The 14,016-nt window shown below is 39.6% G+C and overlaps 1 protein-coding gene across 1 annotated transcript in view; it reads left to right on the top strand.

Moving 5' to 3' along the window:
• slc27a6 (solute carrier family 27 member 6) overlaps window positions 1-10,051 on the top strand; it is a 39,827-nt gene extending 29,776 nt beyond the window's left edge. Inside the window, exons 6-10 of the mRNA XM_071541189.1 lie at window positions 3,104-3,194; window positions 3,324-3,522; window positions 5,472-5,569; window positions 5,762-5,892; window positions 6,649-10,051. Of these exons, the coding sequence (XP_071397290.1) occupies window positions 3,104-3,194; window positions 3,324-3,522; window positions 5,472-5,569; window positions 5,762-5,892; window positions 6,649-6,825 (696 nt within the window). The 3' untranslated portion in view covers window positions 6,826-10,051. The remainder of the gene's footprint in view (window positions 1-3,103; window positions 3,195-3,323; window positions 3,523-5,471; window positions 5,570-5,761; window positions 5,893-6,648) is intronic.
• The last annotated feature ends 3,965 nt before the right edge of the window (window positions 10,052-14,016 follow it).

Below are 14,016 nucleotides of genomic sequence, written 5' to 3'. Positions count from 1 at the left end.
GGCTGCTAAGCTATCAGGTAACTTGTCTTGCTTCACTAGCCAGGTCACTAGTTAGCTAAGTATGTTCTCAGCAAGGATGTAAATTCCACTCCTATGATGACACACACTGTCTTTATGGCTCTCTGCAGCCTCTTTAGCCTTTTAGCCTGAGCTCCATATTCTTCCAGCAACACCCTGGCCTGCTTCACATGCAGTTCACACATATTCACACCTGGGAGCTGCCCAGTACAACCATAGTCTTTTACTGGTGGCCACTGAGCAGTTCTACAGTTGGAGGTTCAGTGCCTTGCTCAAGAGCACTGTAACAGTAGTTTAGGTAGTAGCATTACTCATTCACTTTCCCCACCCACATTTTCTCAGCCGGTCCAGGGATTTAAATCAGCAAACTTTTGGTCACTAGCCACCTATTTTAAAGGAATAGTTCACCCAAAAATGAAAATTCTGTCATCATCTACTCACCCTCATGCCAAATGAAACACAGGTGAAATTTGTTAGTCCATATAACACACAGGGAGGTTGCCAGCACAACTTGGTAGCAGCCTTCTCCAAAACAACTGAAGTCAATGGGGACCTGTTCTTTAGAGTTCCAAAGCAGAAACAGCCAAACAATCACACTGTAAATAGAAAGACCTATACACCATTTGTTGCAAATCAATCAGCTGTAGTTAAGATTTGCACTAAATGATGGTGTAAATATACTGTAGGTCTTTTTGGAACTCTGAAGAACTGGTCCCCGCTGACTTCAGTTGTTTTGGAGAAGGCTGCTATGGAGTTGTGCTGGCAACCTCAAATAATCATGTGTCCGTTTATATTAGGAGCAAGTTCAGGTCAGAATACAGTAAGGTTAGGATTCCTGGCTTGCTCGTTTTTTGCTCATTTTTGGGTGAACTATTCCTTTAACCTCTAGGCTAGTGCTCCCATTGCTGCTACTGCACAGAAGATATGGCCGCTGCAGTATTCTGACACCCCCTTATCCTTCTCCCCTACCCCCTTTGCTGTGGAGGTAAAGTCATTTCGATGGCACCAGGAACTCGTTATGGGCATTATGGACCTGTTGTCCTCATCCTTGGAAACTATGGAAAAACCCGGGATACAGATAGTGATGAGTTCGGAGCGTAGTGTACAAGACCCACCTCCAGGCACGAGGGAGGAGACACTGTGGAGGAAGAGGGGTCTTTTTGCAGGCACTATACACCCACTTCTTCTCCATAGTGACTGCAAACAGACCTACAGCAGACTTGGATCATGTCTTCCGTGTGGCTACATGCATGGGAGCCGCAAACCTCCATGTACCTTCAGCAGTCATGCTTCTTGCATTTATCATGACAAAACCAACCATGCTTGAAAACTCCAGTTCTTTTGGGTTGCTGTAGGAAAATGCAACTCTCCACATCTCCCAACATGAAAAAATAGCCAGAATAATAACCGGAATCTGCCAGTAGTTCCGGTTTCTCTTTGTTCAGCCAATCCTGGACGGAGGTGCAGTGCCATCTGTGTTGTTTCAAATTTTAGGCGGTGCACGATCTTGTGCGTGACTCCAATGCGGCCAAACATTTTGGCTGCAATTGCGTCCGTTTTTGCAGCACACACTCCGTCATGTTCGTTTCCGTGTGACGCATGAACCAAATGTCTTATAGCCATGAAGACTCTGGGCTTTTCCTAACTATCATCAGAAGCAACAGGGATCACGGGTCATGCAGCTAGGAACCACAGATTAATTCCATTTTCCCCCTGACGTGCATGCCGGCCTACGGTAGTTGGGGAAACTCCACAGTCACTTATGAGTGTGACTGTGGAGTTTCCCCAATTGACTGCCTCCAGTGCCTCTGTCATAGAGTCTGCCTGTTTAGCCCAACCTATCGCAACCCCATGACATCTCAAGGGGTAATAATAAATAAAGTGATCACCTTGCTGTCACTTAGACCCCCACATTAAGTCTCTCACTGCTGTCAGCTTAGAGGATCTCTTCCTTGTTTTTCCACACTGGGCTGCTGCTCTGAAACAGGGTTACACTACACAGTTTGTTCAAATGTCCCCTGTATGTCTCAACAATTTGTTTGCACCCATTGATTGGATGAGGGGCATTCCATGACAGCTTATAGCTGCGGTATACCAAGTTGTACATCAAAACTTGGACAGTATCACTCCGCCTTGTTTGCATTTATGCAACATTTGTTTCCGACCAAGGATGTTTATTGCTTCTCCATCAGGGAACAAATTTTCTGTTGCTGAACGGACAAAATAAAAGTATTAAATTAAAACCCAAAGCTTGTATCTTTGTTTAATGTTTGATACTATTGTTAAAATGTTGTAAATGTTGTAGAAAAGCAATAACATACTTGAGGTCATGTTATACTGTGGTAATTTGCACCAGTCTGTTGCTGCTGTAAGAATGAGGCCACATACTGTATATTCAGCAGATGCACAAAGACACCTATCCGGAAAGTGTTGACAGCACATAGTTCCCTGACAGGCTGGTGATGCAGTTTGTCAGTGGATCTGAGCATACTCCATGTAAATTACTTGTCAGTTTTTCTGAATGTGAAACATTTAAACCGGTTTAGGCTGTTTCCCAGCCATCATACTTTGGTGTGATCAGACAACTTGTGTGCAGTGTCTTTGTTGAATCTTTGATGTCTACGTTAATTGTCTTTAGTATAACAGTCACTCTAGGTGGGTTTTGTTTGCACACTGGTGTTTCAATAGTTAATTGAGATCATTCCCACATAATACAGTAATTCCCTGTGCACTTAAGTGAAGTGATTTATGATGAACAGTTCTATGTAAACAGGCCTCACTATGTGCTGCCACAGCACATTGTGCAATAGCTCCCTCCAACTAGTGCAGCTACTCCCTCTCTAAGGCAGATGGACTTGTGCAATGGCCCTGTGTTGATTCACAGTATGGAGACACACAGCTCCATTGAACATACAGTAGCTTATTCACTCAAATCAATTAATTATTTCAATGAAGTGTACAGAACCTTGCAATATAGCTCAAAACGCAGTGACATTTTTTCTGAGTCAAACAAAATGTTGAGTCTACAATTTAAAGTAGTTTGAAATGTAAGTTGACTTTCTTTCTGTTTTTGCCTTTTGTGTAGCTCCTTTTCAAGTATGATCTGGTGAAGTATGACATGGTGAAAGATGAACCTGTAAAAGATGAGCATGGTTTCTGTCAACGAGTGGAAAAGGGTGAGAGTACGACTCAAATATTTCTTTCTTGTATTCACCTGTAAATGATGTAAAAGGTATTTTACATTATTGGAATGGAAAAGAGCATTTGCAAAGATGTCACACATCCCTTCTCATGTTTCTCCTCAGGTGAGACAGGGCTTTTACTGTCCAAGGTGAGCGCCACCAGCCCTTTCTTTGGCTATGCCGGAAGCAAACAGTTGACCGAGAAGAAGCTGATAAGAAATGTATTTGTGAAGGGTGATGCCTACTTCAACACAGGTGACCTGATGGCTGAAGACCTGGAAGACTTCATCTCTTTCAAAGACAGAGTGGGAGACACCTTTAGGTACAGCTGAATTAGATGTTTACAGCACTGGGACCCCATTTACTCCTGCAATTAAAATGTATTAGTGAGAAAGGATACCCCCAGTTTGTTGAAACGTCATCACCCTTGATGGGGGTCATGTCCTTCCATGGGTAGAAACGCCATTGCTGCAGCTGCAGGTACAATTGTCATTCCAACAGGTAGAAATGTCATCCCTGAGGATAGAAATATCATCCCACAAGTAGAGATGTTGAGTAGAAACATCACCACAGGTAGAAACATCATAGCTGTGGGTGGAAATGTCATCACCACAGGTAGAAACATCATAGGTGTGGGTAGAAACGTCATCACCACAGATAGAAACATCATAGGTGTGGGTAGAAACGTCATCACCACAGGTAGAAACATCATATCTATGGGTAGAAACATCATCACCACAGGTAGAAACATCATAGCTGTGGGTAGAAACAGCATAGCTGTGGGTAGAAACGTCATCACCACAGGTAGAAACATCACAGCTATGGGTAGAAACATCATAGCTGTGGGTAGAAACGTCATCACCACAGGTAGAAACATCATAGCTGTGGGTAGAAACGTCATCACCACAGGTAGAAACATCATAGCTGTGGGTGGAAACATCATCACCACAGGTAGAAACATCATAGCTATGGGTAGAAACATCACCACAGTTAGAAACATCATAGCTGTGGGTAGAAACATCATAGTTATGGGTAGAAACATCATAGCTATGGGTAGAAACATCATCACCACAGGTAGAAATATCATAGCTGTGGGTAGAAACGTCATTACCACAGGTAGAAACATCATATCTATGGGTAGAAACATCGTTACCACAGGTAGAAACATCATAGCTGTGGGTAGAAACGTCATCACCACAGGTAGAAACATCATAGCTGTGGGTGGAAACATCATCACCACAGGTAGAAACATCATAGCTATGGGTAGAAACATCACCACAGTTAGAAACATCATAGCTGTGGGTAGAAACATCATAGTTATGGGTAGAAACATCATAGCTATGGGTAGAAACATCATCACCACAGGTAGAAATATCATAGCTGTGGGTAGAAACGTCATTACCACAGGTAGAAACATCATATCTATGGGTAGAAACATCGTTAACACAGGTAGAAACATCATAGCTGTGGGTAGAAACATCATCACCACAGGTAGAAACATCATAGCTGTGGGTAGAAACGGCATAGCTCTGGATAGAAACATCATAGTTATGGGTAGAAACATCATAGCTATGGGTAGAAATGTCATCACCACAGGTAGAAATATCATAGCTGTCGGTAGAAACGTCATTACCACAGATAGAAACATCATATCTATGGGTAGAAACATCGTTACCACAGGTAGAAACATCATAGCTGTGGGTAGAAACATCATCACCACAGGTAGAAACATCATAGCTGTGGGTAGAAACATCATCACCACAGGTAGAAACATCATAGTTATGGATAGAAACTAGGGCTGTGCAAAAAAATCGATACAGCTGAGTATTGCAATATGTTTTTCCATGATACTGTATCGATTTTCCAGCCCCTCGTATCGATACATTAAACAAAATTACTCATGTTTTAAATGGATTTAAAATGTCCTTAAATTTCCCTCAAATCCCTTTGAATTAAATCGTTTTGACTCAATTTGTTATCAATATAATGTGATGTACATATTAGACTATCAATGATGATCCAATGATGAACGTACAGACTTGACAGTGTCTCAAGGAAAATTAATGACACTTGCTGAATAGGAGGTGAAATGTATGAGCATAAAAGGTATTATGTCAGTCTTAAGACAATTTCTGTAATTACTGTAGCACACAAGTTAGAGATTGGCCTATAATCAACATCCTATCCAGTGAAGGTACTTTTATGTTATTCCAGGCTTCATTGCAGTGTTAATGGCAGTTTGATTGAAGGCAAATTATTCACTGATTTCAGGTGGAAGGGCGAAAATGTGGCAACGACAGAGGTGACAGAAACACTCGGGCTGGTGGACTTCATCCAAGAGGCCAATGTATATGGTGTGGAAATTCCAGGTACTTGTGTGTGTGTGTGTGTGTGTGTGTGTGTCTGTACATGTTTGCCTCTACAATCCATATATTAATGATTTTCAGTCACAAGAAAATGAATACCTTTCCATGTCATCTTGATAATGAACCACCCAGTAATGAACTGCAGTGAAACTGGAGAGTGATGTTAAAAGTAACTGGAAACCATTTTGTCTATAGGAAATGAGGGGAGAGCAGGAATGGCTGCTGTAATTGTAGGACCAGGCCATGCGTTTGATGGGAAGAAACTGTTTGACCACGTGTTGAAGAATCTACCAGCTTATGCTCGCCCCCTCTTCATAAGGCTTCAGGTAAGGAGCACAAAGTATATTTACAGCTTTAATTTGTTCAGATGAACAACGATCTTACCAGGATGACTGTGGGGTCCACATTTAATCAGCAGGGGAGTAATCACGCTTAATAGATCAGTGACCAGTTAAAAGGGAGGCTTTCCCGAAGTAATGCTGTAACACTTTGACACTACTGCCCCCAAGTGGTGAAATGTGTGCTTGCACCACTATAAGCAAACACAAATGTTCAACAGTGTTTAAAGGGGAATTTAAATTGTACAGTACTCAGTTCTCTTTTCTTCTTAGCTTCTGTATAATGTATTCCCGAGATTGTTGATTTTGAACATTTGATTTTTATACTTTATTGGCTATGTTACTGTAGGTTAGATGTTTGCTTTGTATTTGAATTTGAACGCTAAGGTATTCACTGAATAAGTTAATAACTGCACAACATTTTGAGTTTTTGATAAAGGACTGACATCTACAATGTCTACATCTGTAACCAAACCAAAATCAATTATATTTTAATCACTTTTTGGGTTCAACTATTGGAGATTTCCCTATCTATGTGTATTGGACAGCAGCGCTACCAGCAAACTGGTGGTATGAAAGCTCTTGAAGTAATTATTCGTCATGATGGCAAAAACGAGTAAGGCCCAGGATGAAAATAAGTGGAATTATCCTTTAAAAAGTCTTTTAAATTAGTCTCTGCAGATCTGCAGATACCCTGAAATGACATTGCATCCCATCACTCATATCATCATGTCTTTTTTGCAGGAGTTCATGGATATGACCGGCACCTTTAAGCAGCAGAAATTCCAGTTAGTGCAGAGTGGCTTCAACCCCTCAACAATCTCTGAGCCTCTCTATTGTTTGGACTACTCACAGAAGAGCTACATTCCTCTGACGGACAGTATCTACCAGAGCATCCTTGCTGGGGAACGGAAGCTATAGGCACTAACAAAACCACAAATATGGGTGTGATGAGACAGCTAGATCATGGTGCTTTTCTAAAGAAGAAAATGGGTCCGCCTATTTGCAGTGTTTTATATTTGATGGGGAAACCCGAGAGCCAAGAATCAAGTTAATAATGAATCAGAGGATTCTGTGTTTTTTTTAGTCTGTGTAAATTCTCATTCCTTGATATATATTTTTTTTTACTTTTGTTTGCCCAGGCAGGATAGCTACAGATATACTATATATCAGAGCGTTCCAGTGTGTTTTACAGTTGACTACACTGGAGGTTAAGTGCTTTTTTTTCAAGAGCATCTTCACAGTAAATGTAGAAAGAGGGGAGAGCACATCTCATGCACTTCTGTTGTCCACATTTCCCAAACTGGGATTCAAACTGGCAACCACAATCATCCAGTCATAAGCTCACTTTTACCACCACCTTCATAATATCCAGAATGTTCGGTTCATGTGCGTACACAGGGCTATTTGAGATGTTATGAACAGCATATCTTGGCTATGACATAACTGGGATATGAGCTAGCATCTGTAATACTCTGTGCATGTAAGCACACTCAGTAATGACTTGGATATACAGTATGTACGCACCTTATACCGTTTACTGTTGGTTTTTGGGGTTTACACAAGTTGTATTTGCTAATATTCAGAATATTCTGTTAACTTGTGCATATAGCGATATTTGTGACTGGGATATGAAGATGCATACAAACAGAAGTGCTGAATAAGACCTTAAACATAACTATTAGCCAGAATGCTGTGTGCACGTAAACACATTGATGACCTGGCTGGAGCAATGAATCAGGGCTGCATGCCGTTTTGTTAAAATGACCAAATTAGAATGCCATGTTATTCCTCAACCGTGAGGGGAAATCACTGAATAATGCTGGAAGAACAAGTACAGATCCTGTGCAGACCCACGGCGCGCCATCTAGAGGCCATCTGATGAAGTGCAGGCTCCGTGCAAACCATCCATGAGTGAGTGACTGAGTGAGTGACTGAGTGACCTGACTTTGCCACTTTCTGTCCCCGGCCGAAAAATACAGCCCTGTTGCCCCTGTGATATTCATGTATATGCAAATCTAGGTTTTTTCGGACACACGATGACTCGGGAAAGGCCATGCATATTAGAGGTAATTCACTAATATTTAATATCAGCTCATATGAGATCTGGTGGCGATAAGTTAGATTTTGCGCAGCAGACCCAAGCAACTCAGGCAATAAAGGAAAAGCGTTTTTCATCCAAGAATTTCTCTCTTCCAACTTTCAAAATCTTCAATCTGACTTTTTCAGAGTCTAAAATCATTTGGAGATACCGTTTCTCTGTCTACCACCAAGTCCTGTGCCTCCTTGATTCATGGCATCTTCATATCATCATTTTTTGCTTCATTGTCAAACAGCATACATACATCTGGGAACATTTGCCATAAGATACTAACTCCACATTTGCCCACAGCCAGGTATTAGACACATGGTCATTTTGTAAAGCGACGTAACAGCGCTCCCTGGTGGAAGGATGTGCTGGTGTGTTGGTTAAGCCCTTCAAAAGTGCCAAGTTGGATCCAGGGATAGACACCTCCTCACAGGTCATTTGCATTAGGTGGTGTTGTCAAAAAACTTGATTCTCTCACTGATGTCTCCGATCTCTGGCATGGACTTAAAGGAATAGTTCACCCCAAAAGTTTTTGTCATGATCTACTCACCAGCCTTTTATAAACTTGGTACATATAAACAAGGGTTTCACTTTCCTCCAATGTCTATACTGTCATGCGTGTGAAGCTGAGATGACCAAGCTGAGCCAGAAACAAAACACTTATCAACAATTATCACTTTCACTGTTACTCGTTTTGTTTGATGTTTTTGTTCGATGTACGACTCAAGTGTTTACTCCTTAAATTCCTATGATATCACACATTATGACAAGGTGGTTATGACAAGGTGGTCTCAATATGCAATTTGAGATTACATCTGACAGATACACTAATAATAAATATATATAATACATTGTTCTGTATTATATATGCATGGACCGTTCTATATATATAATACAGAACAATGGTCCATATGTTTGAAATAGAACAGATGATTGATGGTACCATGCTTTGCTATGAATGACTGAATGTGGATTTGTAGCAATAATGAAGTCATGACACTGTTGTGTCTTGACAAGAAGTTTTAATTTAATTGTTGCATCTTGCGGGGACAGTCTGTTAAACTATTCCCATCTTACGTTGATTTGTGATGCAAATATGTGAATTATATTTACTATGCCAACTGACAGCAAAGCAGCATGTCAGCATTTTATTGAAGAACAGATTTGTAGTTTCTGTGTAGTAAACCGCAAAGTTTGGGTACTATAATATGTTTTGGTGGTCAGCAGTAAATACTGTTGTTTCAAAAATTCGGTTCACTGTAGCTGCACTACAGATACTACATCAACAGTTGTGATTGAAGTTAGGCCTTTGTCGCAAATGTCATTATTTTGACATTTATTCAGCTATGATTTGATTATTTGAAGAATGCACTATACAATGTGAGAAATGTTACGGTCAATGTCAATTTCACCTCATGTTTTGCTAGCATTATGAAGGATTCTTCGATAGTCATTTTTTAAAACAAATTCTCAGCATCAAATGCTTATTGAATCGGTCATTTTTTGTGTTAGAGAAATGTCAGAATAATGTGTCATGGTTTATTAAAGCCTCATGCTCTGCTCCCCCCCCCCCCCCTTTTTTTTTTTTCTTAGCCTATTTTAATTTTTTTATTTCTTTTTACTTGGAAAGGTGTAATATCCATCCATATGTCAACAGCAGTTAATTGTTAATTGGTTTTGATTTGTTTTCACAAATTTCACAAATGTTGGATATTTACAGAATCTCAAATATGCAAATTTCAGCAGTTAACGGGACATTTTTTTCTTAAAATTTTTCCTTATCACCCTAAAGCAGATCTGTAATGGAATACGTTAGTACATTTTCCTCTGGTAATTACTGAGGCGATAGTTGCAGTACATACTCAATGTCTTCCGACTATTGCAGTTAGTCTCTCTGGGTATTTAACCTTAATGCACTGGCAGGACTTTGCACACTGCTATCACATGGTATGTTTCTGTTTTCCTCCACTGTTATCATTAAACCAGTCTCTAACGGTGTCTAGCCTGACCGATCTGGATGTAGTCCAATGCCATTGTGAACAATAAATACCAGAACGAATAAATGATGTTGGAATTGATAACTTGGATTCTTTAATTTCATTTAAATGGGTTATGATTTTGGGAAAAAGAAGAACAATTACATGACTAACCCAGCCAAGCCAAGGCAAAACATACATGCAATACAGGTCACTGCACTACCATTAATAAAAGTACTGAGAAAAGTTTATGGTATAACAACTCAGACATAAACCAAAAACCAAACCCCTTGTGAGTGCACTTGTAAAGGGGAAAATCTATTGGGGACCAATAGGAATTGCAACAACATTGATAGAACCAATCTCCTACCCCTCCTGTCCCCTTAACCCTCATCCTACCGACTGGGGTACCCGCAGACCCCAGAGCTATACTTTTTGTCATATCTCACAGGTGCTTTATTCTATCATTCCAATTTTTCATGACTTTGTCAATCAATTTGTTCCTAATGACTTCATATCATTGTTTTCTGTTTCTGTTTTAGTTAGTGCTTTTTAAAAATACCAATGTATTGGGGTCCTGGGGGACCCCAGTCAAAAGCACCTAATTCCGCCTACGCAGTTTTAATAGATGGAACTATTTATTGAGTTCATGTTTGCCATGGGTCCTAATTTAAAGTATCACACACTATCAGGGGGGGTAGGGGCCCTCTGTCAGTCATTTTGAAGGAGACAGACACAGATGCAGCAGACACAGATTTCCTCATGTGCTCTGTGACGACCCTAAATACTGTTCTTCCTGAGGTAAGATGATGTTCAAAGTCACAAATACAATACATAATTTTTTTTTTCAGATGACATTAATTACATAACTAATAATGTTTTGAGAAACAATAAGTTAACATTTTGCTACGATGGTTGTTTCTTTCAGTAGTTTATTCTTGGGGTCCCCAGGGACGCCAGTCGCTAGTCCTTGTATGTTAAATATGTTGGTAGGATGAGGGTTAAAGGGGAATGCCACCCATTTTCAATAGCAAAATATGTCTTTCTCTAACCTTTGGGGAGTACTGTGGTCATAGAAGAACAAAGTATACGGGCCAGAAAGTGAGTTTTGAAAGCCAGAAATCTCAGCACCTGCCCAAGTCATTGGTACTGATCAACAATCCTATCAAGCCCCACAGAAATATTATGGTCATTTTGTGCTATGGGGTAGTAAAAACCTCACTCACTATCGCCATCTACTGCTTAGGACAGTGGCAGTTCTGGCCCTTTTGGCAGCCGAGGCAGATGATTTCCTGGATTCCATACCTGCATACTGGATGATACCAAGCAATGTAGACAAGGTACATGCAGAGATGGGGTATATGGGCTTGACTACACTTCTGCTGCTGCCAAGAAGAAGACACTGGATAGACTGTTGAGTGGCGACAGGTCTGGCATAAGGACCAGCAAGTGCCTGTGCCAGCAAGACCACTATGGAGAGAGATGGGACTCAAAACTATTGACAAATTTGTGTATAATCATCCATAAATAAGAGGAAGACTGCCACCTAGCTGTGGTTGGCTTGCTTGCGTTGGGCACACACAGGAGGTAGCCACATTTGTGTGTGGATCAATAGCTATTTGTGTGTGGATTGAGCAGGATAGCCTCAAAATAAAAAAATAAAATAAAAGAGGGAAGTCTCAAACTGAATGTCGTGTGTCACTTGATCCACAAATGCAGATTCAACACTTCGCAAGCCAATTTCTCACATCACAATCTCACATTTGAGAATGCTTATTACACTGTATGTACAAAAGGGAAAACTCACACATATATATCCATTTGTAGGCTACAAATCATTGTATGATCACAATTTACAAGACAAGTTGAGAGATATTTGTTTGTGGTTTCCTCCACATCCTTTGAATCCAACTGATAAGGACGTCAGCACTGTCTACAAATGCCATTACAAACTGGTGAAACATACTATAGTGTTACTACTACTATTACTATACTATTATTTCTACACGAAAGAGATGGGCAATGTGTTGGATGGGCACATCCAGCCTCACTTGCATAAAAGTCATATGGAGAATCTGGAAAGTTATCAATTATAAATCATATAAATTCTCCTCATCATCATCTTTCAAAAATTGTTCTGTCATCTTCCTTTTGTTCAAAATGACATACTATGACATCTAAAAGTCCTGGCGTTGCATTTGATTCAACTGTCTCGCCCGACTCACACATTAAAGATATCACAAAAATAGAATTTTTCCACCTTCGCAATATCGCAAAAAATGTGAAATATGGCTGATGCTGAAACCATTGCACGTGCATTAGTTGTGTGACACACACGTGCACACCTGTGTTTTTGATCTTATTCTGTTTATGTTTTATTTTGTAATATTGTGTTGATTCATCTTATTCTAGGTTTTGTTGGTTGATTTATTGATTTATTGATTTATTTATGTACTGTATGTTTGTATTTATTTATTTATTTATTTGAAATAGCCTATTATGTCTGGTTGGGGTATCGGGAAGGTTGGATTGGGTGGGTTGAAAAGAAGTGTTGAATGTAAATATATTGTGCACATTGTTGGAATATAGGATGTTGTTGTTTTTTTGTGGGGGAACAAAACAATAAAAAAATAATAATTAAAAAAAAAGTCCAAGATTTTTAGTAGTAGGTCACCAAATTATCAACTCAGATTAGGCATGGGATAATATTAAATATTTTCGATTCACGATATTATCCCGATAATCATCAAAATGTGCTTAAAACGCTTAAAATGGCACTAAAACATACTCAAATCACTTTACCTTACAAACAAATATTTTTATTGGATCATAGGACACATATCATCATATCTGTGATTACCCAGCAGGTAATCACAATGAGAGAAAAAAATCCATTAATAAAAATAATCTACCAATCAACTTGATATCCAAGCATTCACATGGTTCAATTAGTTATGTGTTGTAAATGCACAGTAAATGAATAACTTGTTTTGAGGATATTCACGCTCATGTGAGGATATTCACGATTATCCCGATAATGGAAATTCACCAAGATAAAATTATCTTGAGTGTTTTTATCGCGATAAATATAAAATCGTATATCCTCCCATCCCTGGCTCGGATAGCACCTTGGACCTGATTGCTCCAGTCCCTTGTGTGATTTATTTTAGATCTGTTTTTCCAAATAGACATCTAGTGATTTTTGTTTGATCTCTGCTCTCCATCATAATGATAAAACAAGATCAAATTTGATCTCAGTTACTTTATTTATATAGCCTAGACCTTTTAAAACCAAGGTTACAAAGCGCGTCACAATAAAAACAAGAATTAAAAACATAAGATCACATAGACAAAAAAAGACACAATTTTGAGACAACATAACAGCAAAAATACCATGAGCCATTGAAAGCAAGGGAATACAAATAAGTCTTAAGACGGTTTTTTTTTTTTTTAAATGATCAGCGAGTCAGACAATATGAGGCTAATTAAGTTATCGACAGTACCACCCAGTTGACACCCATGTAGGTTCCTCTCCCATCACTCACCGGTCCTGCTCTCCACACCCTCCGACTCATGTCTGTACCTCCTACACTGGGAGCCTGGATCAGCGGAGTCCCCTTCACATCAACAGACAACCGACAACAGACTCCAAGAGTAACGCTAAGAGTTATTCAGCCTTTTTTTTTTTACTCAGTTTTTATGGATGCATATTCAGCCGGACAGTATACAGCATTCACCAAAGGGGAAATACAGTGATCCAGGTAGGATTCAGCAGCGCATTGTATGGGTTTCTGAATGAAGCAATAGGTGTGTATGTGTGAATTTATTATGGATTTCTATTATCTAGATCGAAAACAAAACAATGAACAAAACTAGGCAACTTCTAAGAAACTATATATTACTATTGTGTTTTTTAGGCCTGTATGTATTTTTTTTAAGTTATGCACCAAATAAGCATTGAGCATTTGATAGGCTTGCTGCCAGCTGTGTGTGGATTCAGTTCAGCGGGTATATTTGCCAATGATTTATTTGCTGATTTATCTGGGT

This window comes from Centroberyx affinis, unplaced genomic scaffold (genome assembly GCF_046629955.1).
Source record: "Centroberyx affinis isolate AG114_WGS23_722 - 3 ecotype Tasmania unplaced genomic scaffold, CSIRO-AGI_Caff_v1 ptg003816l_1, whole genome shotgun sequence".
In the NCBI taxonomy this organism is placed as follows: Eukaryota; Metazoa; Chordata; class Actinopteri; order Beryciformes; family Berycidae; genus Centroberyx; species Centroberyx affinis.
This window is presented reverse-complemented; position numbering and strand designations above follow the sequence as displayed.